At 44.6% G+C, this 26,334-nt stretch overlaps 1 protein-coding gene across 1 annotated transcript in view; it reads right to left on the minus strand.

Moving 5' to 3' along the window:
* Positions 1–1,030: 1,030 nt before the first annotated feature.
* Positions 1,031–26,334, minus strand: part of LOC138650888 (serine/threonine-protein kinase SBK1-like) — a 79,062-nt gene continuing 53,758 nt past the window's right edge. The window contains exon 3 of the mRNA XM_069740745.1: positions 1,031–1,600. Coding sequence (XP_069596846.1) covers positions 1,031–1,600 — 570 coding nt within the window. The remainder of the gene's footprint in view (positions 1,601–26,334) is intronic.

The following is a 26,334-nucleotide window of genomic DNA, read 5'->3' on the forward strand; positions in this document are numbered from 1 at the left end:
CGATGCCTTCCATAGCCTCCTATTTTATATTATGGACCCCACCATAGCCCCTCATATATAGTATGGTGTCCACCACAGCTCCCCATATACAGTATGAAAATCCCCACAGCATCCCATACAGTTTATGGACCCTGGTCACCAATACAGTATAATGGCCCCCACAGCCACTAATAAACAGTATAATGCACCCACACAGTGTGATATCCATTGCAGCCCCCAATATACAGTATGATGCCAACCACTGCTCTCTATACAATATGGTCACCACATCACCACAGCAGCCTATATAGTATCATGTCACCCACATATTGTGTGCTGTTATGATCTTATACTGTGGGAAATGGTGACCATACTGTATAGCGATACAGTATGGTCACCACAGCAACCAATATCGGATTGTCATCACAGCCCCCTTTACAGTATTAGGTCTCCACAGTCCCCTTTATAATGTCCCCCATAGCCCCTATGCAATATGATCCCCCCACAGCCCCACATATACTGTAGTATGATGTATCCACAGGCTCCAGGATAATGTCCCTCACAGACCTCCTCATAACCTGATGTCCCTCACAGATCCCCATATAATGTGATGTCCCCCACAGGCCCTTTTATGTTGTTTTATTTGCAAAGTGTGTCGGCCTCCGGGAAGCAAAAGGTAGCTCCCTATGTGGGTGTGTTTCCTGCCTATCCTTCATCCCTGAAGCATATCTCTAAATACCACAAAGAGCAGCATCTCAGGTCAAATGGCTTCTGCTTAAGAATGCATTGAAAAAAAATTCTACAATTAGAAAACAAAAACAGAAGATAAAAAGAATATTTCACTACCAATTTTTAATTAGTACAAAATATGGGTAATACTCAGTTATCTCTAAAATTCAATGTCAATGTCACATCATTATGATATTTAGCCTAACAAGCGTTAATAACATATTACTGGGACATTTTATCCTTAAAGTAGAAAAGCATACTTTTCAAATGTAGTTTCATCTTTCAGACAGTTCATGTAATGAACACTTTGTCCTGTATAATTTCAGTTATCTTGTAAATTGCAGTTATCTTTCAAGCTGTTAATTTTCCATGGATCACTCAGATATTTTTGAACTTCAATAGCAGGGCTTCGTGTCACTGCATTTAATGCTAGCAGCTTCTGAAACATGTCTAGTGCACGCCATGTAAATTGCTTCCATTGATAAGGTATTTTCTGGTAATTTCCTGTGGTTTGCCACAAAGCAAATTGTTCATACTGACTGTCTTTATATGATGCTGTATCCCAGGGAAAGTATCCTGTTGAGATGCAAAACAGAAGAATACCAAATGCCCACACATCAAGGCTGGAGTCAAGTTCAAGAGTATCATTTTCTTCTAAGACACATAGTTCAGGAGATGAATATGGAACAGTTCCTTTTAAGGGAGATATGTTAAAACCTTCAAGCCTTGTTAATCCAAAATCAGCAAGTTTTATGCAGTGACAATCTTTGTCAAAAAGTAGAATATTATCCAGTTTGACATCTCTGTGAACAAGAGCTTTACTGTGCATAAAGTCAAGAGCTTCAGCCAACTGCATTGCACATCGTTTCACCATTATGTCAGGTAAACCTACCTAAAAAACAATAACAACATAATATGACATCAAAAAGTTAATCTAAGTATGTGAAAAATGTAAAAATACAATCAAAATTATAGGGGTATTCCAGAAATAAACATTATCTTCTATCCAAAGGATAGAGAATAATTTATTAATCAATGAAATCCCAACTGTTGGGATCCCCAGCAATCCAAACAACAAAGATGTGGAAATGATTTCATGGGCTTGACCTCCCAATTGATTGTCTGACAGACAACTAGAGACAGACAAGTCCAGCACTTAAGCTCTTTCCAGCTGTGCCAGAGATGATGACTGGAGTAGAGGTTAAAGGGACACTGTCACCTGAATTTGGAGGGAACAATCTTCATCATGAAGGCGGGGTTTTTGGGTGTTTGATTCACCCTTTCCTTACCCTCTGGCTGCATGCTGGGTGCAATATTGGATTGAAGTTCATTCTCTGTCCTCCATAGTACACGCCTGCGCAAGGTAAGATTGCCTTGTGCAGGCATATACTACGGAGGACAGAGAATGAACTTCAATCCAATATTTTAGCCAGCATGCAGCCAGCGGGTAAGGAAAGAGTGAATCAAACACCCAAAAACCCCGCCTCCATGATGAAGATTGTTCCCTCCAAATTCAGGTGACAGTGTCCCTTTAATGATGTGCACCACTGCTTTTTCAAAGTGAATCTCTTCAGAGCTCTGCTCTTTGGATCACTTGTGGTCCTAATGGTCGAACCCCCAGCAAACAGTAAATTAAAAGATAATTTTACATTCTGAGAATATTCCTTTAAATATTGACATAAAATATTCTGATCATTTATTAAAATGTTTGACCCTATCGAATGTATTAACCATCTCAGGAAAACCTTATTTTGGGCTTTTATGATGAAGAATGATGAATATCATGTCAGAAGTGATAGAAATGATTTTAATAGTGGGCACACTTTTTCATTTCATTTCATTGAATAATGGTGATCATGTAATCGGGAACCGAAAAATCCGTCCCTGATTGTGTTCTCCAGGAATTCAGCTACCTCTGGATTTTCGGACTCTGGGTGGTGCAATAGGCTTATTCCCAGGGGAATAAGGCCCCTTAGCGGCCACCCTTTTAATGAATTTCAGCTGTCGTTAAGGGGTTATGGTTTAAATAACTTACCTTGCATTATTGTTGAAGATGGGATGAACAGAAATTTTACAGTGCGGAAAAACAGCATTTAGTCAGCCACCAATTGTGCAAGTTCTCCCACTTAAAAGATGAGAGAGGCATCTAATTGACATCATAGGTAGATATGTATGGGCGTAACTAATAGGCTGTTAACCTGGATGCTGTGCATTTCCATTGTGTGAACAGCGCCACATACAAGTCTTCTTTGTGCAATTACATACCAAGCAACCACCATCCACAATCCATTCGGATTGGCAGGCTGTAAGTGGTTGTCTCATTGGTATTTTTGGACTTATGTTGCCGCCATCTTAACTGCATGGGTCCACTGCATCCTGATGCATATCTTTGGAGGCCTGGGCAGGTAAGCATCTCTGCATTTTGTTAGTGTTTTTTAAAATTTTTGGAGGATCTCTGAATCCTATTTTTGTGCTATATTTGTTCATCATAGGTAGACCACAATTATGAGAGTCAAAATGAGAAAACAAATGCAGAAAATCATCTTATCTGATTTGGCAAGATTTATTTTGCAAATTATGGTGGAAAATAAGTAATTGTTCACCTAAAAACATGCAAGATTTCTGGCTCTCACAGACCTGTAACTTCTTCTTTTTGAGACTCCTCTGTCCTCCATTCATTACCTGTAGTAATGGTACCTGTTTGAACTTGTTATCAGTATCAAAGACATCTGTCCACAGCCTCAAACAGTCACACTCCAAACTCCACTATGGTGAAGGCCAAAGAGCTGTCGAAGGACACCAGAAACAAAATTGTAGCCCTGCATCAGGCTGGGAAGACTGAATCTGCAATAGGCAAGCAGATTGGTGTGATGAAATCAACTGTGGGAGCAATAATAAGAAAATGGAAAATATACAAGACCACTGATAATTTCCTTGATTGGGGGCTCCAAGCAGGATCTCAACCCGTTGGGTCAAAATGATCACAAGAGCAGTGAGCAAAAATCCCAGAACCACACGGGGACCTAGTGAATGACCTGCATAGAGCTGGGACCACCGTAACAAAGGCTATCTGTAGCAACACACTACGCCACCAGGGACTCAGATCCTGCAGTGCCAGACGCGTTCCCCTGCTTAAGCCAGTACATGTCCGATCCCGTCTGAAGCATTTGGATTATCCAGAATAGTATGTCATATGGTCTGATGAAGCCAAAGTAGAACTGTTTGGTAGAGACAAAACTCATCGTGTTTGGAGGAGACAGAATGCTGAGTAGCATCCAAAAAACACCATACCTACTGTGAAGAGTAGAGGTGGCAACATCATGCTTTGGGGCTGTTTCTCTGCAAAGGGACCAGGATGACTGATCCGTGTACATGAAAGAATGAATGGGGCCATATATCGTGAGATTTTAAGTGCAAACCTTCTTCCATCAACAAGGGCATTGAAGATGAAACATGGATGATCCCAAGCACACCACCAGTGGAACGAAGGAGTGGCGTCATAAGAAGCACATCTCAACCCCATAGAAAACATTTGGCGGTAGTTGAAAGTAGGGTTGAGCAAAACGGATTGGACAAATTCAAAAATCGACGACTTTCGGCAAAGTCGGGTTCCATGAAACCCGACCCGATCCTAGTGTGGGATCGGCCATGAGGTCGGCAATCTTCGTGCCAAAGTCGCGTTTCGTATGATGCTTTCAGCGCCATATTTCAGCCAATGAAGGAGGATGCAGGGTGTGGGCAGCGTAAAGACATAGGTCTTGGTCCCCACCATCTTAGAGAAGGGCATGATAGTGATTGGCTTGTATTCTGCGGCGTCACAGGGGCTATAAAGGGGCGTGCATGCCGAACGCCATCTTACTTCTGCCGATGTTAGCATAGGGAGAGGTTGCTGCAGCTTCATCAGAAGAAGGGATATAGTTAGGGAGGGAAGATTAACCCCCGAAACTGCTTGTGCTGTAGCGATTTCCACTGTCCAACACCACCATTTGTTTGCCCTGACAGTGGAGGCTAGATTTCTGTGCATCAGCGCTGTAGCTTATTAGGCTGCCTTATAAGGCTCCCTGATAGCTGCATTGCTGTTTGCATGCTGCTGTGCAAACCAACTGCTTTTTAAAAAGCAAAAATCCTGTTGCTCCTTTCTGCACAGTTATCTTGTTTATTTGTCCACACTTTTGTGTGCAGCAGTCCTTTTTATTGCTGCCATACTTTTCCTGAGATCATTGTAGGGAGATTGAAAATGTACTACAGTGCTTGTATTTTATTATATATCTTCCAGCCACTTTCTGCCACTTACATTGTGTTGTTATATACACTGGGCCTGAGTTTTGGTTCAGTCTCCCCCACAAAAAGTGAGATTCAAATTCTCACAAAGTGGATATACTTCTGTCCTGTTACTTTGCCGTATATCAGCCAGCCACTTTCTGCTGCTTAGATTGTGTTGTTATATACACTGGGCCTGACTTCTCAACAAGTTTATATACACTTTCTACCTTGTTTTACAGTACCATATAACGGTTGTTATTTTGGTTAGATTTTCCAAAAAAAGAGAAAGTCTCGTGGAAGAGGCCGTGGGCGGTGGTTGCCAGCTGGTACTGATGGTGGTGGTGGTGCATCTGGTGGTAGTGGCAAAAGCACAATAGCACCAAAGGCTGGAGGTGTTGAGCCAGCGTCATCGTCTGGCTACACAAGGCCTCGAAGGCTCCCTTATCTGGGAGTAGGAAAACAGCTTTTAAAGCCGGAGCAGCAGGAAAAAGTTTTGGCTTTCCTTGCTGACTCAGCCTCTAGCTCTTTCGCCTCCTTTTCAGAAAGTTCCAAATATAAAAGCAGCGAGTCGTCAGTGGATGCTCCCGTTCAGGAACAAGAGGTTTCCTTGTGTCCTTCACCCAAACCAAAAGTGAAGGATGTGTCAGGCGACACTACAGGTTACTCCATGGAGCTCTTTACACATACCGGGCCTGGGTTAGAAAGGGAAATTGTTAACTGCCCATTACAAGATGAATCGGACATGGAGTGCACTGATGCACAGCCACAGCTAGATTATTATGCTCTTCCATTGACTCAGATCACTACATTGCCCTCGCAGTGTACTGAGCCAGAATCTGACCCTGATGAGACTATGGTGCCCCGTCCCGAACGCTATAGCACCTTACACGGTGAAACAGAGGAAGGTGCACATGACATTGAAGAGGAGGTGATAGATGACCCAGTTGTTGACCCAGATTGGCAGCCATTGGGGGAAGAGGGTGCCGCTGCCAGTAGCTCAGAAGCGGAGGAGGATGATCCGCAGCAGCCATCTTTATCGCAAAAGCTGTCATCTGGCAGGCCCGTATCAGGCCAAAAACGTTTGTCAAAAACAAAAACAGTTGTATGACAGCGTGGCCATCCGGTGAAAGTAGCACAGCATGCAATGCCTGAAAAAGTATTCTATAGTAGGAAGATTGTGGTATGGCAATTTTTTAACCAAGATCCGAATGATCAGTCAAAAGTTATCTTTAAGAAATGCTCAAAGACCTTTAGCAGAGGGAAGAATCTTCAAAATTTAAATATAACGTGCATGCTTAGACATTTAATCAGCATGCACTTGCAAGCCTGGACTAACTATCAAACGTCCCGTACCGTTGGTGCACCTGCTCAGAATGAAGGTAGTCAGCAACGCTACATTGCTACACTCACTGTAAGCCCACCGGTTAGGACACCACCAGCAGCAAATGTAGAGGTATCGTCGCAAGGCCAAAGCAGTCAGGGAATCACAAGGTTCTTGGTAGGAAACACTGTATGTAGGCCAACATCGAAAATACCATCACCAACCCTCTCTCAATCCGCCATGTCACCACCACCACCACCGCTAGTTCCACCATATGCACCTCTCCAGTCCAGCTCACCCTACAAGAGACTCTTGTTAGGAAAAGAAAGTACTCATCCTCTCATCTGCGTACACAGGGTTTGAACGCTCACATTGCTAGACTAATCTCGTTAGAGATGATGCCCTACCAGTTGGTTAAAAGCGAAGCTTTCAAAGACCTGATGGCCTAAGCAGTACCACGCTATGACCTACCCAGTTGGCACTTCTTTGCAAGAAAAGCCATCCCAGCCCTCCACCAGTATGTCAAAGACCGCATTGTACATGCACAGAGGCAATCAGTCAGTAGAAAGGTGCACCTCACAACAGATGCGTGGACCAGTAGGCATGGCCAGGGAAGTTACGTGTCCATCACGGCACACTGGGTTAATGTGGTGGATGCAGAATCCACAGGGGACAGTCATAGTGGGACAGTTTTGCCTAGCCCATGGTCTAGGAAACAGTTGGCTGTAGGCGTTTGCCACCCCTCCTCGTCCTCCAGAAGCGAAAGCTCGTCCACAGGTTACACAACCACTCCATTCGCAGCTGCCAGTGTTGCACACGAGGTGTCCCATTATCGAACAGCTAGTGGTAAGCGTCAGCAGGCTGTGTTACAAATGAAGTGTTTGGGCGACAACAGACACACCGCAGAAGTACTGGCCGAGGACTTGCAGCAACAAACTCAGTCATAGCTGGGCAGTGTACATCTTGAGGCAGGCAAGGTAGTCAGTGATAACGGAAGGAATCTTATGGCTGCCATAGCCCTTTCAGAACTGAAACACATACCTTGCCTGGCTCACACCTTGAACCTGGTGGTGCAGTGCTTCCTCAAAAATTATCCGGAGTTACCAGCCCTGCTCCTGAAGGTGCAAAGACTTTGCTCGCACATCTGCCGGTCGCCCGTACACTCCAGCCATATGCTGAACCATCAGCGATCGCTGAATCTTCCCCAGCACCGCCTAATAATCGACGTTGCAACAAGGTGGAACTCCACACTGCACATGGTTCAGAGGCTGTGCGAACAAAGGTGTGCTGTAATTAATTTGTGGGAGGATACACATACACGGGCAGGCAGTTGGATGGCAGACATGGAGTTGTCTGGTGTGCAGTGGTCGAAGCTGCAAGACCTCTGTCAAGTCCTTCAGTGTTTTGAGGAATGCACACGACTGGTATGTGCAGACGACGCCATCATAAGCATGAGCATCCCACTAATGCGTCTGCTGATGCAAAGTTTGACGCACATTAAGGAGCTAGCGTCTGCAGCAGAGGAGGAGGGAAGCCTTGATGACAGTCAGCCATTGTCTGCTCAGGGAACTCTCCTGGACAAGGTGGCAGACGAAGAGGAGGAGGAGGATGATGGGGATGAATATTTATGGGAGGAGGATGCTTCTCAGGGGGCAATAGAAACTGGTGGCATTGCAAGGTCAGGTACAGGGTTTTTGCTGGACACAAGTGATGTTGATTTGCAAGAAAGTGCTCCTCAAGTCAGCACAAGCAGTGAATTGACACCTGGAACATTGGCCCACATGGCTGAGTATGCCTTGCGTATCCTAAAAAGGGACCCCCGCATTATCAAAATGATGACCGATGACGATTATTGGTTGGCCTGCCTCCTGGATCCACGATATAAAGGAAAATTGCAAAATATTATGCCACATGAGAACCTTGAGCAAATATTGGCTACGAAACAAGCAACTCTTGTAGACCGTTTGGTTCAGGCATTCCCAGCACACAGCGGCGGTGATGGTTCTCACACAAGCCGTAGGGGGCAACATGGCAGAGGTGTTAGAGGTGCACAAATCTGAAGTGGCGTTGGACAGAGGGGTTTTATGACCAGGTTGTGGAGTGATTTCCCAATTACCGCTGACACGACAGGTACTGCTGCATCGATTAAAAGTGACAGGAGACAGCATTTGTCCAGTATGGTTACGAACTACTTATCCTCCCTTATCGATGTTCTCCCTCACAGGTCATTCCCCTTTGATTACTGGGCACCTAAAATAGACACCTGGCCTGAATTGGCAGAATATGCATTACAGGAGCTCGCTTGCCCTGCTTCTAGTGTGCTATCAGAAAGAGTCTTCAGTGCTGCTGGTTCAATACTGACCGAAAAAAGGACACGTCTGGCTACCCAGAATGTTGATGATCTAACCTTCATTAAAATGAACCAATCATGGATTTATTATTTATATATATTATATTTATTTATTTATTATTTTGCCCCACCTTCTCCTGCTGACACGTAGCTTGCCTGAAAAATGTCTTGCTTTTGGCCTCCTCTTACTGACTTCTCCAATTCCTCCATTTGCAGGTGCTGAATGTCCACCATAGGCCATTTTTATACCTCCCTAAATGGGCTGACTCCCCCCACAGGGCCGTGGTCACCACCTGGCGCAAGCACCCGTGTGAATGCCGTTTGCCTTTACAGCAGAGGAGCCCACCCCTGTACCTAGCTATGCCACCTGTTTATTTATGAACTATTTTTTGGCAGACATTTAGCGCATTTTATTATTTGGGCCTACCAACTGTATCTGCCACTCATTACAGTTGTCCTCCACTGAACAAAGCAATGCCGTCTGTTTAGCCCTGTTACCAATTTTGAACTGCATTTAGCCTACTTTATTATTTGGGCCTACTAACTGTGTTTCCTCCTCATCCTGCCCTTTGCCCAGCCACTGCTAGATGAGTCTGCTGGTACATTGACCCCAACCACTACATTCTCTTTGCACTCTACACAGCCAGAATCTGACCCTGCTGAAAGTCAGGTTCCCCTTCCGGCATACTATACCACCTTACACGGGGACAAAGAGGAAGGTGCAGATGAAAGTGCAGGTTTCTTCATCAGGTGGGGGGGCATACTCGCTGGCGACGTCACTGGCACAGGGTCCCTCATAGTATGCAAAAGTGTCTCTGGCAGTGGGAGGCGCCTCCCGCCGTCAAACACACCGTCGTACTATGAGGGGCCCTGTGCCAGTGCCAACGAGTGGGCCCCCCCTGCTTGCTCAGGATCACAACACTTGCAAAGTAGAAATACTTACCTCAACCTGCTCCACCGCCGTGACGTATTCCGCGTTTCCTGGTCCCACGAAAATCTTGAGCCAGCCCTACCCCCACCACAACTTTAGCCAAATGACCCCCAGTTTTCAATGCCTAACTATTATTATAAAGTAAATTAAGATTGACAAGCATTGATGTTTTTAGCATTAAAATGGGCACTGTAGGTGTTTTCCTGTCCTCCACTCACTGCCGACTTTGATTCCCCATTGACTTGCATTGGGTTTCGTGTTTCAGTCAGCCACCGACTTTTCGCAATAATCGGCCTATTTCAGCCGACCCGAGTTTTGACAAAGTCGGGTTTTGCGAAACCCGATTCGATCCGAAAAAAGGAAAAGTCGCTCAACTCTAGTAGAAAGTCTGTGTTGTCCAGCGACAGGCCCAAAACATCACTGCTCTAGAGGAGATGGGCCAACATACCACCAACAGTGTGTGCCAACCTTGTGAAGACTTACAGAAAACATTTGACCTCATTGCCAACAAAAGATATATAACAAAATATTGAAGTGAACTTTTGTTAGTGACCAAATACTTATTTTCCACCATAATTTGCAAAATAAATCTTGCCAAATCAGACAAGGTGATTTTCTGGATTGGTTTTCTCATTTTGACTCTCATATTTGTGGTCTACCTGTGATGTCAATTACAAGCCTCTCTCATCTTTTTAAGTGGGAGAAGTTACACAATTGGTGGCTGACTAAATATTTTTTTCCCCACTGTATATACCAGTCACATACTATCCTGCATATAATATCCGTTATCTGTACACATAGTATAATATATAACAGTCACATATTATCCTGTATATAACAACTGTCTGTACGCATAGTACAATATATAACAGTCAAATACTATTCTGTTTAAAACGTCTGATATCTGTACACAAACTATAATATACAGTACAGACCAAAAGTTTGGTCATTTAAAGATTTTTCAGTATTTTCATGACTAGGAAAATTATAAATTCACACTGAAGGCATCAAAACTATGAATTAACACATGTGGAATTATATACTTAACAAAAAAGTGTGAAATAATAGCCTTCTCATTAAAAGCAGTGAGTAAGATAAAACTCTCCGGTTAGTTGCTACTTGAAAAAACTTACAGGAAGGTCCCGGGTGGGAGTTTGTAGTGAAGTGGAAAAGAGCACGTGAAGACAATCTATGTGAACATAAATGCTCATTTTTGTATGCAATCCCATACTCAGGAAATTAATTAAAGGATATAGTGAACCAGGGCCGGACTGAGCATCGGGCACTTCGGGCAAATGCCAGAAGGGCCGGTGCTTGTAGTGGGCTGCTCAATCGGCGCATGCTAGCTGAGTGGCAAGTACCAGCGTCAGAGAACAGTGGCAGAGAACAGAAGAACGCAAGCTGAAAGGTAATACCTGCCTGCGAAACTGCTTCCTTAGCTCTCACTGGAAGCACACAGAGCGGCCGCGGTGACATTATCTCCTGCTCTGTTCTGCTTTCATTCCCGGCAGAGAAGGAGAGACCGGGGGAGGTGCCGGCCCGGGACAGAGCTGCTGCTGTCTGTGAGCAGGAGGACCTGAAGAGCTGCACATGGACATCAGCCTGCTCTGCACCACAGAAGTGTGTGTGTGTGTAATACATGAGTGTATGGTATCTGTAGTCTGTGTGCGTAATGTGTGCGGTATCTGTAGTGTGTGTGTGTAATGTGTGTGCGGTATCTGTAGTGTAATACTTGTGTGTGCGGTATCTCTAGTGTGTGTGTAATGTGTGTGCGGTATCTGTAGTGTGTGTAATGTGTGTGCGGTATCTGTAGTGTAATACTTGTGTGTGCGGTATCTGTAGTGTGTGTGTAATGTGTGTGCGGTATCTGTAGTGTAATACTTGTGCGTGCGGTATCTGTAGTGTGTGTGTGAGTGTGTAATGTGTGTGCGGTATCTGTAGTGTAATACTTGTGTGTGGGGTATCTGTAGTGTGTGTAATGTGTGTGCGGTATCTGTAGTGTGTGTGTAATGTGTGTTGTATCTGTAGTGTGTGTGTAATATGTGTGCAGTATCTGTAGTGTAATACTTGTGTGTGGGGTATCTGTAGTGTGTGTGTAATGTGTGTGCGGTATCTGTAGTGTGTGTGTAACGTGTGTTGTATCTGTAGTGTGTGTAATATGTGTGCAGTATCTGTAGTGTAATACTTGTGTGTGCGGTATCTGTAGTGTGTGTGTAATGTGTGTGCGGTATCTGTAGTGTGTGTGTAATGTGTGCGGTATCTGTAGTGTGTGTGTGTGTAATGTGTGTGCGGTATTTGTAGTGTAATACTTGTGTGTGGGGTATCTGTAGTGTGTGTGTAATGTGTGTGCGGTATCTGTAGTGTGTGTGTAATGTGTGCGCGGTATCTGTAGTGTGTGTGTAATGTGTGTTGTATCTGTAGTGTGTGTGTAATATGTGTGCAGTATCTGTAGTGTAATACTTGTGTGTGCGGTATCTGTAGTGTGTGTAATGTGTGTGCGGTATCTGTAGTGTGTGTGTAATGTGTGCGGTATCTGTAGTGTGTGTGTGTGTAATGTGTGTGTGGTATTTGTAGTGTAATACTTGTGTGCGGTATCTGTAGTGTGTGTGTAATGTGTGTGCGATATCTGTAGTGTGTGTGTAATGTGTGTGCGATATCTGTAGTGTGTGTAATGTGTGTGCGGTATCTAGTGTGTAATGTGTGTGCGGTATCTGTAGTGTAATGCTTGTGTGTGCGGTATCTGTAGTGTGTGTAATGTGTGTGCGGTATCTGTAGTGTGTGTAATGTGTGTGCGGTATCTGTAGTGTGTGTAATGTGTGTGCGGTATCTGTAGTGTGTGTAATGTGTGTGCGGTATCTGTAGTGTAAAACTTGTGTGTGCAGTATCTGTAGTGTGTGTGTAATGTGTGTGGTATCTGTAGTGTTTGCGTGTGTAATACTTGTGTGTTTGTGTGTAATACATGTGTGTGTGTTAAGACTAGGTTCACATTGCGTTAGTGCAACCCATTTAGCGCATAAGCTAACGGAATGCGGTAACACAATGTACATAAAGGGATTGCGTTTAGCGATCCCGCTAGTGCAGATGCCCGATCTGTGCTAGCGAGAACGGACCCAAAAACGCTGCAAGCAGCGTTCGAGGTCCGTCAGAAAATAATGGGACATCGCTAACGCATGCCAAAAATGGCATACGTTAGCGATGCGTTACATACATTGTGGTCAATGGGTACGCTAATGGATCCGTTACATTGCGTTAGTGGCGCTATGTAACGGATTCCGTTAGCGGACTGCCACTAACGCAATGTGAACCTAGCCTAATACTTGTGTGTGTGTGTGTGTAATAATGTGCCTGTGTTGTCCACCATGTGTGCTGTGTACATGTATGATGTGTGTGTCTGTGTGTCTATATCAGGTGTATGTAATGAGTCTGTGTTGTCCACCATGTGTACTGTGTACATGTATGATGTGTGTGTCTGTGTGACTATATGAAGTGTAAGTAACGAGCCTGTGTTGTCCAGCATGTGTGCTGTGTACATGTATGTGTGTGTCTGTGTGACTATTTGATGTGTATGTAATGAGCTTGTGTTGTCCAGCATGTGTGCGGTGTACATCATATATGAAGTGTATGTAATTCATTGTATGTGGGCTGGTTAATTTTTTTTGTGCCAGGGCTGCTTTTTGGTCCCAGTCCGGCCCTGTAGTGAACCAAGTAAGAGATTCCACAAATAGATGTGATTTATGTTTTTGTCCATTGGCACTAGAGCATTTTGATAATATGTGAGGAGCGAGAAAGTACAGAAGTACTGTGTATATGGATGTGATTGAAAAATCAGACAAATGCTTCCCATGTGTCCACCACATGCTGTGTGAAAAGTGTCTATGTTCAGTTCACCAGTTTAGGTGCAGAGAGTACTCTTGTCATAGAGTAACTCATCCTCATGGATTGATCAGAAGCTGGGTAGATATATTAGACTCTAGATGGTATATGCCAAGGTGGAAAGATAATATCACTCACAAATATTATCTTATTGAACCCGGAGTGGATTCAGGAATAGACATTGCATATTCGGAGTCTAGTGAGGACTCAGATCCAGATGTATGAGGAGTATATAGCGCTTGTGGTTGGAACTAAGTTGTTTATAGTGATCTTCTTTTTTTCAGGACAGTGTGCATCAGCATCAGGACAGAACAGAGAGTTGCGGTTCAGCTTATTGCTTTGGAAGCAGGATTGCTGGCTATGATAGTAGACCAGTGGGATCCAGCTGATACATAACAGGGCTGAAGATAGGGGTTGCTACCTTTGACAGCTGTTATGGGTGATAGATTAACCAGGTCAGGATAGATTACGGATCCGAGATACACAATAAAGGACCTGGTGGGAAATAAGGCAGATAAGGATACCACTAATAATTCTAGAAAAGGCAGGAATGCCAAGGAATGGATGTTTGGATGCTGAGAGATGGAAGCATTTAAGTAAGAAGCATGCTACATGAATTGATAAATATGAATATGGGATTAAAGTTGCAGTATGGATCAGAACCTCTGAACAACATGGTCCGTTTTAAATACTGAGAATGAGGAACGTGATTGAAGTTACAATGTGAGAATGTATGTAATGAGATTTGTAGCATCCCCCCACAGGCACAAGCAGCCCCCCTTACTGAGTCAGTCTGTGTCTTCGCAGCTCCCTCTGCCCCTGTAACAGCGGGACGATGAGATCAGCCCCCCTTCCAGCAGCAGCCCAGTAAAAAGTGAGGCTGCATGTGAAAAAGAAGGTTGATTCCAGCTTCAGTCGCAATGCAAATGCAGCCAGGCTTCCCAGCATAGATTCCTCTCCTCCTATATATTCAACTACAAATCAATACCCTGGGCTACCAAAGGGGTCCCTGGATAGTTTCTCCACCCCAGTAAACAGTCCCCAACAGCAGCAGGAAGCCCTTACCTAAGAAAGTGAAGACAGGTTTCACTTACAGTCTACCTCTACACCTCCTCCGGGTGACAATTAAGCAGGGAAAAAAAGTTGGTCCTAAGCAGAGTAGACAGCGAATGGAGGTGTATAGGAGAGGACCAGTCCAGTGAAGGGTTGGTGGGGGCTACAGAAAGTAGTCCCACACACCCACAACCCCCAGTGCATGCAGGCAATCAACAGGATAGGAAGTGGGATAAAATAGCCATGAGATCCACTACCTGGATCTGTAATAAATGTAACAAGCCACAAGATAAAGGAAAAACCCAATGTGACTTCTGTGCTATGACCATAGCTCCCAACTGTCCCTCATTGTGCGGGACTGTCCCGGTTTTGATGCTTTGTCCCGCTGTCCAGCACGGGACGCTCTGCTTCCTGCAAACAGCAGGAGAAGCAGCTGACACGCCCCCTTGTGTTAAGCCACGTCCCTTCCCTGCAGTCTGTTTTTCTTCCAGTGTGTGTGGTACAGCTCAGAGGGAGAGAGAGGGGACATTTTTGAGGTACGTGTCACGCCCCCTTGTGTTAGGCCATGCCCCTTTCCGGTATGTTCCTGAGTTAGTCTCCAGTGTGCGTGCGGTACAGAACTTCAGAGAGGGAGACACTGAGAGGGGACACTTCTGTTCTTTGAGGTACATAAGTTACAACACAGTCAGTCACCACCTCCAGGGCTTATCTGCCGAACATAGCCCTGGGTGTCACAATAAGCAGCTGACCAGTGGACTGCTGAGCTAATCATGCCTGGCTAGTAAACTAATCATGCGTGGAATGAGTGGGGCTGAGCAGGGTGGGATGGAAACACTCACAGCCTCCTCAGTTACTGGCCTCTGCTGCTGTGATTGAAGATCGACGTATTAGGTATGGAGAAGTCTGTGCAGTTAGCCGTGTGTGTATGAGGTGTTTGGAGCGGAGCTGTGTGTCTATGAGGTGTATGGAGCGGAGCTGTGTGTCTATGAGGTGTATGGAGCGGAGCCGTGTGTGTATGAGGTGTATGGAGCAGAGCCGTGTGTGTATGAGGTGTACGGAGCGGAGCCATGTGTGTATGAGGTGTATGGAGCGGAGCTGTGTGTGTATGAGGTGTATGGAGTGGAGCCACGTGTGTATGAGGTGTATTGAGCGGAGCAGTGTGTGTATGAGGTGTATGGAGCGGAGCCGTGTGTGTATGAGGTGTATGGAGCGGAGCCATGTGTGTATGAGGTATATGGAGCGGAGCCATGTGTGTACGAGGTGTATGGAGCGGAGCCGTGTGTGTATGAGGTGTATGGAGCGGAGCCATGTGTGTACGAGGTGTATGGAGCGGTGCCGTGTGTGTACGAGGTGTATGGAGCGGTGCTGTGTGTGTACGAGGTGTATGGAGCGGTGCTGTGTGTGTATGAGGTGTATGGAGTGGAGCCGTGTGTGCGGAGCGGAGCCGTGTGTGTAGGAGTAGCTATGTGTGGCCATTATACGGTACAAAGTATCATGTGCGGCCAATATACAGTATGGAGCATCATGTGCAATCATTATACAGTATGGAGCATCATGTGCAGTCATTATATAGTATGGAGCATCATGTGCAGTCATTATACAGTATGGAGCATTATGTGCAGTCATTATACAGTATGGAGCATCATGTGCGGTCATTATACAGTAGGGAGCATCATGTGCAGTCATTATACAGTATGGAGCATCATGTGCGGTCATTATACAGTATGGAGCATCATGTGCAGTCATTGTACAGTATGGAGCATCATGTGCAGTCATTATACAGTATGGAGCATCATGTGCGGTCATTATACAGTATGGAGCATCATGTGCAGTCATTGTACAGTATGGAGCATCATGTGCAGTCATTATACAGTATGGAGCATCATGTGCGGTCATTCTACAGTATGGAGCATCATGTGCGGCCATTATACAGTATGGAGCATCATGTGCGGCCATTATACAGTATGGAGCATCATGTGCGGCCATTATACAGTATGGAGCATCATGTGCGGCCATTATACAGTATGGAGCATCATGTGCGGCCATTATACAGTATGGAGCATCATGTGTGGCCATTATACAGTATGGAACATCATGTGTGGCCATTATACAGTATGGAGCATCATGTGTGGCCATTATACAGTATGGAGCATCATGTGCGGATATTATACAGTATGGAGCATCATGTGCAGTCATTATACAGTATGGAGCATCATGTGCGGCCAACATACAAAATGGAGCATCATGTGCAGTCATTATACAGTATGGAGCGTCATGTGGGGCCATTCTACAGTATGGAGCAACATGTGTGGTCATTATACACTATGGAGCATCATGTGGGGCTATTATACAGTATGGAGCATTTTGGGGCCATTATACATTACTAGCTGAAGAGCCCGGCGTTGCCTGGGCATAGTAAATATCTGTGGTCAGTTATAGCACCTCACGTCTCTTATTTTCCCATAATGCCTCTCATTTTCTCCCTTACACCTCTCATTTTCTCCCTTACACCTCTCATTTTCCCCCTCACTCCTCTTATTTTCCCCCTCACTCCTCTCATTCCCCCCTAACACGTGTCATTTCGACCTCACATCTGTCATTTTCCGATCACTCCACTATTTTCCCTCACTCCCCTCATTTTGCACTCACACCTTTTCATTTTCACCTCACACCCCTCATTTTCACCTCAGTATATAAATGTTTGTCATCTCCCTTATATATAGTATACACCTGTACGTCTTCTCTTGTATATAGTATACACCTGTATGTCATCTCCCCTGTAAATAGTATATACCTGCTGTATGTCATCTCCTCCTGTATATTGTATATACCCATGTGTCATCTCCTCCTGTATATATAATATACCTGTATGTCATGTCTTTTGTATATACTATATACCTGTATGTCATCTCCTCCTATATATAGTATATACCTGTATGTCATCTCCTGTATATAGTATATACCTGTATGTCATCTCCCCTGTATATAGTATATACCTGCCGTATGTCATCTCCTCTATATACCTATGTGTCATCTCCTCTTTTATATAGTATATACCTGTATGTCATCTCCTCCTGTATATACTATATACGTGTGTCATCTTTTCCTGTATATAGTATGTACCTGTAAGTCATCTCCTCCTGTATATAGTATATACTTGTGTATCATCTGCTCCTGTATATAGTATATACCTGTGTGTCATCTCCTCCAGTATATAGTATATACCTGTATGTCATCTCCTCCTGTATATAGTATATACCTGTGGGTCATCTCCACTGTATATAGTATATACCTGTGTGTCATCTCCTCCTGTATATAGTATGTACCTGCATGTCATCTCCCCTGTATATATTATATACCAGGTTGTCATCTCCTCCTGTATATAGTATATACCTGTATGTCATCTCCTCCTGTATATAGTATATACCTGTGTGTCATGTCCTTCTGTATATAGTATATACCTGTATGTCATCTCCTCCTGTATATAGTATATACCTGTGTGTCATCTCCCCTGTATATTGTATATACGTGTGTGTCATCTCCTCCTGTATATACTATATGCCTGTGTGTCATCTCCTCCTGTATATAGTATATACCTGTGTGTCATCTTCTCCTGTATATAGTATATACCTGTATGTCATCTCCTCCTGTATATAGTATATACGTGTGTCATCTCCTCCTGTATATAGTATATACTTGTAAGTCATCTCCTCCTGTATATAGTATATACCTGTGTGTCATCTGCTCCTGTATATAGTATATACCTGTGTGTCATCTGCTCCTGTATATAGTAATATAGTATATACCTGTGTATCATCTCCTCCTGTATATAGTATATACCTGTGTGTCATCTCTCCTGTATATAGTATATACCTGTGTGTCATCTCCTCCTGTATATAATATATATCTGTATGTCATCTCCTCCTGTATTAGAGCTCGTTCACACGTTATTTGGTCAGTATTTTTACCTCAGTATTTGTAAGCTAAATTGGCAGCCTGAAAAATCTCCAGCCAACAGGAAGCCCTCCCCCTGGCAGTATATATTAGCTCACACATACACATAATAGGCAGGTCATGTGACTGACAGCTACCGTATTTCCTATATGGTACATTTGTTGCTCTTGTAGTTTGTCTGCTTATTAATCAGATTTTTATTTTTGAAGGATAATGCCAGACTTGTGTGTGTTTTAGGGCGAATTTCATGTGTCAAGTTGTGTGTGTTGAGTTGCATGTGGTGACATGCATGTAGTGACTTTTGTGAGATGAGTTTTGTGTGCCGACATGTGTTTAGCAACTTTTTGTGTGTCGAGTTGCATGTGACAGGTTGGTATAGCAAGTTGTGTGCAGCAAGTTTTGCGCTTGGTGAGTTTTGCGCGTGGCGAGTTTTATGTGTGGTGCGTTTTGAGTATGTGCAAGTTTTGTGTGAGGCAATTTTTGCATGTGTTGCAACTTTTGTGCATGTGGCAATTTTTCCGCGTGTGCAAGTTTTGCGTGTGGTGAGTTTTCCATGAGGTGAGTTTTGCACGTGTGGCAAGTTTTGCATGAGCCTAGTTTTGCATGTGGCGAGTTTTGCGCGTGGCGAGTTTTGAGCGGCGACTTTTGTGTTTCGACTTTTATGTGGCGAGGTTGGTGTATGTGTTGTGAAATGTGTGTTGAGGGTGTTATATGTGTTCAAGCACGTGGTAGTTTGTGGCGCCTTTTGTGTGTGTGTTCATATCCCCGTGTGTGGTGAGTATCCCATGTCGGGGCCCCACCTTAGCAACTGTACGGTATATACTCTTTGGCACTATTGCTCTCACTCTTTAAGTCCCCCTTGTTCACATCTGTCAACTGTCAATTTGCCTCCAACACTTTTCCTTTCACTATTTCCCCATTATGTAGATAGGGGCAAAATTGTTTGGTGAATTGGAAAGCGCGGGGTTAAAATTTCACCTCACAACATAGTCTATGACGCTCTCAGGGTCCAGACGTGTGACTGTGCAAAATTTTGTGGCTGTAGCTGCGACGCCTCCAACACTTTTCCTTTCACTTTTTCCCCATTATGTAGATAGGGGCAAAATTGTTTGGTGAATTGGAACGCGCGGGGTTAAAATTTTGCCTCACAACATAGCATATGACGCTCTCGGGGTCCAGACGTGTGACTGTGCAATATTTTGTGGCTGTAGCTGCAACGGTCCAGATGCCAATCCCGGACATACACACATACCCCATACATACATACATACATACACACATACACACACATTCAGCTTTATATATTAGACTAGCTGAAGAGCCCGGCGTTGCCTGGGCATAGTAAATATCTGTGGTTAGTTATAGCACCTTACTTCTCTTATTTTCCCATCACGCCTCTCATTTTCCCAATCACATCTTTCATTTCCCCCCTCACATCTCTCATTTTCTCCCTCACACCTTTCATTTTCTCCCTCACTCCTCTCATTCCCCCCAACACTTGTCATTTCAACCTCACATCTGTCATTTTCTGATCACTCCACTATTTTTCCTCACTCCTCTCATTTTGCACTCACACCTTTTCATTTTCACCTCACATCTCTCATTTTCACCTCATCACCTCAGTATATACATGTTTGTCATCTCCCTTATATATAGTATACATCTGTATGTCATCTCCTGTATATAGTATATACCTGTATGTCATCTCCCCTGTATATAGTATTTACCTGCTGTGTGTCATCTCCCCTATATATAGTATATACCTGAATGTCATCTCCTTCTATATATAGGATATACCTGTATGTCATTTCCTCCTGTATATATTATATACCTGTGTGTCATCTCCCCTGTATATAGTATATATCTGTGTGTCATCTCCTCCTGTATATAGTATATACCTGCATGTCATCTTCTATATATAGCATATACCTGTATGTTATCTCCTCCTGTATATAGTATATACCTGTGTGTCATCTCCCCTGTATATAGTATATATATGTGTGTCATCTCCTCCTGTATATAGTATATACCTGCATGTCATCTTCTATATATAGCATATACCTGTATGTCATCTCCTCCTGTATATAGTATATACCTGTATGTCATCTCCTCCTGTATATATATGTACCTGTATGTCATCTCCTCCACTATATAGTATATACCTGTGTGTCATCTCTCCTGTATATAGTATATATCTGTGTGTCATCTCCCCTGCATATAGTATATACCTGTGTGTCATCTCCTCCTGTATTAGACCTCGTTCACACGTTATTTGCTCAGTATTTTTACCTCAGTATTTGTAAGCTAAATTGGCAGCCTGATATATCCCCAGCCAACAGGAAGCCCTCCCCCTGGCAGTATATATTAGCTCACACATACACATAATAGACAGGTCATGTGACTGACAGCTGCCGTATTTCCTATATGGTACATTTGTTGTAGTTTGTCTACTTATTAATCAGATTTTTATTTTTGAAGGATAATACCAGACTTGTGTGTGTTTTAGGGCGAGTTTCGTTTGTCAAGTTGTGTGTGTTGAGTTGCGTGTGGCGACATGCATGTAGCGACTTTTGTGAGATGAGTTTTGTGTGGCAACATGCGTGTAGCAACTTTTTGTGTGTCGAGTTGCATGTGACAGGTTAGTGTAGCAAGTTGTGTGCAGCAAGTTTTGCGCATGGCGAGTTTTGCGCGTGGCGAGTTTTATGTGTGGTGCCTTTTGAGTATGTGCAAGTTTTGTGTGAGGCAACTTTTGCATGTGTTGCAACTTTTGTGCATGTGGCAATTTTTCCACGTGTGCAAGTTTTGCGTGTGGCGAGTTTTCCATGAGGTGAGTTTTGCACTTGTGGCGAGTTTTGCAATTGCCTAGTGTTTGCATGTGGCGAGTTCTGCGCGTGGCGAGTTTTGAGTGGCGACTTTTGTGTTTCGACTTTTATGTGGCGAGGTTGGTGTATTTGTGGTGAAATGTGTGCTGAGGGTAATATGTGTTCAAGCATGTGGTAGTGTGTGGCGCATTTTGTGTGTGTTCATATCCCCGTGTGTGGTGAGTATCCCATGTCGGGGCCCCACCTTAGCAACTGTACAGTATATACTTTTTGGCGCCATCTCTCTCATTCTTTAAGTCCCCCTTGTTCACATCTGGCAGCTGTCAATTTGCCTCCAACGCTTTTCCTTTCGCTTTTCCCCATTATGTAGATAGTGGCAAAATTGTTTGGTGAATTGGAATGCGTGGGGTTAAAATTTCGCCTCACAACATAGCCTATGACGCTCTCGGGGTCCAGACATGTGACTGTGCAAAATTTTGTGGCTGTAGCTGCGACGCCTCCAACACTTTTCTTTTCACTTTTCCCCATTATGTAGATAGGGGCAAAATTGTTTGGTGAATTGGAACGCGCGGGGTTAAAATTTCACTTCAATACATAGCCTATGATGCTCTCAGGGTCCAGTCATGTGACTGTGCAAAATTTTGTGGCTGTAGCTGCGACGCCTCCAACACTTTTCCTTTCACTTTTTTCCCCAATTATGTAGATGGGGGCAAAATTGTTTGGTGAATTGGAATGCGTGGGGTTAAAATTTCGCCTCACAACATAGCCTATGACGCTCTCGGGGTCCAGACATGTGACTGTTCAAAATTTTGTGGCTGTAGCTGCGACGCCTCCAACACTTTTCTTTTCACTTTTCCCCATTATGTAGATAGGGGCAAAATTGTTTGGTGAATTGGAATGCGCGGGGTTAAAATTTCACTTCAATACATAGCCTATGATGCTCTCAGGGTCCAGTCATGTGACTGTGCAAAATTTTGTGGCTGTAGCTGCGACGCCTCCAACACTTTTCCTTTCACTTTTTTCCCCAATTATGTACATGGGGCAAAATTGTTTGGTGAATTGGAATGCGCGGGGTTAAAATTTCGCCTCACAACATAGCCTATGACGCTCTCGGGGTCCAGACATGTGACTGTGCAAAATTTTGTGGCTGTAGCTGCGACGCCTCCAACACTTTTCCTTTCACTTTTTCCCCATTATGTAGATAGGGGCAAAATTGTTTGGTGAATTGGAAAGCGCGGGGTTAAAATTTCACCTCACAACATAGCCTATGATGCTCTCAGGGTCCAGACGTGTGACTGTGCAAAATTTTGTGGCTGTAGCTGCAACGCCTCCAACACTTTTCCTTTCACTTTTTTCCCCAATTATGTAGATAGGGGCAAAATTGTTTCGTGAATTGGAACGCACGGGGTTAAAATTTCGCCTCACAACATAGCCTATGACTCTCTCGGGGTCCAGACGTGTAACTGTGCAAAATTTTGTGGCTGTAGCTGCGACGGTGCAGATGCCAATCCCGGACATACATACATACACACATACACACACACACACACATTCAGCTTTATATATTAGATTGAGCATCATGTGTAGTCATTATACAGTATTGAGCATCATGTGTGGCCATTAGGGTGGAGCGACTTTTAGTTTTTTAGGATCGAGTCGGGTTTCGCGAAACCCGACTATCTCAAAAGTCAAGTCGAGTGAAATCGGAGGATTATCGCGAAAAAGTCGGGGATCGATCGAAACACGAAACCCAATGCAAGTCAAAGGGGAAGCATAGTCGGCAGTGAGTGGAGGCCAAGAAAACACCTACATTGCCCATTTTAATGGCAAAAACATCCATTCTTGTTACTGAAGCTTGTCAATCTTAATTTACCTTATAATATTAGTTAGGCATTGGAAATTGGGGGTCATTTGGCTAAAGTTGTGGGGGGTATGGTTGGTTCAAGTATTTAGTGGGCCCAGGAAACGTGGACCACGTCACGGCAGTGGAGCAGGGAGAGGTAAGTATTTCAACTTTGCAAGTGCTGTGATCCAGAGCAAGCAGGGGGGGCCCACTCGTTCGCATTGGCACTGGCACAGGGCCCCTCAAAGTACGGCGGTGTGTTTGCACGGCGGGGGCGCCTCCCACCGGCAGCGACACTTTTGCGTACTATAAGGGGCCCTGTGCCAGTGACGTCGCCAATGAGTATTCCCCCACACCTGATGAAGGAACCTGCACTTTCATCTGCACCTTCCTCTTTGTCCCCGTGTAAGGTGGTATAGTATGCGGGAAGGGGAACCTGACTTTCAGCAGGGTCAGATTCTGGCTGTGTTGCGTGCAAGGGGAATGTAGTGGTCTGGGTCAATGTACCAGCAGAGTCATCTAGCACTGGCTGGGCAATGGGCAGGATGAGGAGGAAACACAGATATAGGCCCAAATAATAAAGTGGGCTAAATGCATTTAAAAATTGGTAACAGGATTAACCAGGCGGCATTGCTTTGTTCAGAGGAGGATAACTGTAATGAGAGGCTGACACAGTGAGTAGGCCCAAATCAGTAAGTAGGTTAAATGCAGTTCAAAATTGGTAACAGTAGTAAAAAGGTGGCACTGCTTTGTTCAGTGGAGGAGAACAGCAAGGAGCGGCAGACACCGTTAGTAGGCCCCAACCAAACTAGTAGGCCAAATGCTGTGTAATCTAAAAACTACTTAATGAAAGCCTGAAGATCGAAGCTCAGGAAAGGAGACCAGGAGAAAACATTGGAGCGGCAGACACCGTTAGTAGGCCCCAACCCAACTAGTAGGCCAATTGCTGTGTAATCTAAAAACTACTTAATGAAAGCCTGAAGATCGAAGCTGAGGAAAGGAGACCAAGAGAAAACCTTGGAGCGGCAGACACCGTTAGTAGGCCCCAACCCAAAAAGTAGGCCAAATGCTGTGTAATCTAAAAACTACTTAATGAAAGCCTGAAGATCGAAGATCAGGAAAGGAGACCAGGATGAAACCTTGGAGCGGCAGACACCGTTAGTAGGCCCCAACCCAACTAGTAGGCCAAATGCTGTGTAATCTAAAAACTACTTAATGAAAGCCTGAAGATCGAAGCAGAGGAAAGGAGACCAGGAGAAAACCTTGGAGCGGCAGACACAGTTAGTAGGCCCCAACCCAACTAGTAGGCCAAATGCTGTGTAATCTAAAAACTACTTAATGAAAGCCTGAAGATCAAAGCTCAGGAAAGGAGACCAGGAGAAAACCTTGGAGTGGCAGACACCGTTAGTAGGCCCCAAGCCAAATAGTAGGCCAAATGCTGTGTAATCTAAAAACTACTTAATGAAAGCCTGAAGATCGAAGCTGAGGAAAGGAGACCAGGAGAAAACTTGGAGCAGCAGACACCGTTAGTAGGCCCCAAGCCAACTAGTAGGCCAAATGCTGTGTAATCTAAAAACTAATTAATGAAAGCCTGAAGATCGAAGCAGAGGAAAGGAGACCAGGAGAAAACCTTGGAGCGGCAGACACCGTTAGTAGGCCCCAACCCAACTAGTAGGCCAAATGCTGTGTAATCTAAAAACTACTTAATGAAAACCTGAAGATCGAAGGTGAGGAAAGGAGACCAGGAGAAAACCTTAGAGCGGCAGACACCGTTAGTAGGCCCCAACCCAACAACTAGTCCAAATGCAGTGTAATCTAAAAACTAATTAATGAAAGCCTGAAGATGGAAGCAGAGGAAAGGAGACCAGGAGAAAACCTTGGAGCGGCAGACACCGTTAGTAGGCCCCAACCTAACTAGTAGGCCAAATGCTGTGTAATCTAAAAACTACTTAATGAAAGCCTGAAGATCAAAGCTCAGGAAAGGAGACCAGGAGAAAACATTGGAGCGGCAGACACCGTTAGTAGGCCCCAACCCAACTAGTAGGCCAATTGCTGGGTAATCTAAAAACTACTTAATGAAAGCCTGAAGATCGAAGCTGAGGAAAGGAGACCAAGAGAAAACCTTGGAGCGGCAGACACCGTTAGTAGGCCCCAACCCAAAAAGTAGGCCAAATGCTGTGTAATCTAAAAACTACTTAATGAAAGCCTGAAGATCGAAGCAGAGGATAGGAGACCAGGAGAAAACCTTGGAGCGGCAGACACCGTTAGTAGGCCCCAACCCAACTAGTAGGCCAAATGCTGTGTAATCTAAAAACTACTTAATGAAAGCCTGAAGATCGAAGATCAGGAAAGGAGACCAGGAGGAAACCTTGGAGCGGCAGACACCGTTAGTAGGCCCCAACCCAACTAGTAGGCCAAATGCTATGTAATCTAAAAACTACTTAATGAAAGCCTGAAGATCGAAGCAGAGAAAAGGAGACCAGGAGAAAACCTTGGAGCGGCAGACACAGTTAGTAGGCCCCAACCCAACTAGTAGGCCAAATGCTGTGTAATCTAAAAACTACTTAATGAAAGCCTGAAGATCAAAGCTCAGGAAAGGAGACCAGGAGAAAACCTTGGAGTGGCAGACACCGTTAGTAGGCCCCAACCCAAATAGTAGGCCAAATGCTGTGTAATCTAAAAACTACTTAATGAAAGCCTGAAGATCGAAGCTGAGGAAAGGAGACCAGGAGAAAACCTTGGAGCAGCAGACACCGTTAGTAGGCCCCAAGCCAACTAGTAGGCCAAATGCTGTGTAATCTAAAAACTAATTAACCCCTTCCCGACCTTTGACGCATACGCTGCGTCATGAAAGTCGGTGCCATTCCGACCCATGACGCAGCATATGCGTCATGGAAAGATCGCGTCCCTGCAGGCCGGGTGAAAGGGTTAACTCCCATTTCACCCGATCTGCAGGGACAGGGGGAGTGGTAGTTTAGCCCAGGGGGGGTGGCTTCACCCCCTCGTGGCTACGATCGCTCTGATTGGCTGTTGAAAGTGAAACTGCCAATCAGAGCGATTTGTAATATTTCACCTAAAAAACTGGTGAAATATTACAATCCAGCCATGGCCGATGCTGCAATATCATCGGCCATGGCTGGAAACACTTATGTGCACCCACCCCACCCCTCCGATCGCCCCCCCAGCCCCCCGATCTGTGGTCCGCTCCCCTCCGTC

This window comes from Ranitomeya imitator, chromosome 10 (genome assembly GCF_032444005.1).
Source record: "Ranitomeya imitator isolate aRanImi1 chromosome 10, aRanImi1.pri, whole genome shotgun sequence".
Classification (NCBI taxonomy): Eukaryota; Metazoa; Chordata; class Amphibia; order Anura; family Dendrobatidae; genus Ranitomeya; species Ranitomeya imitator.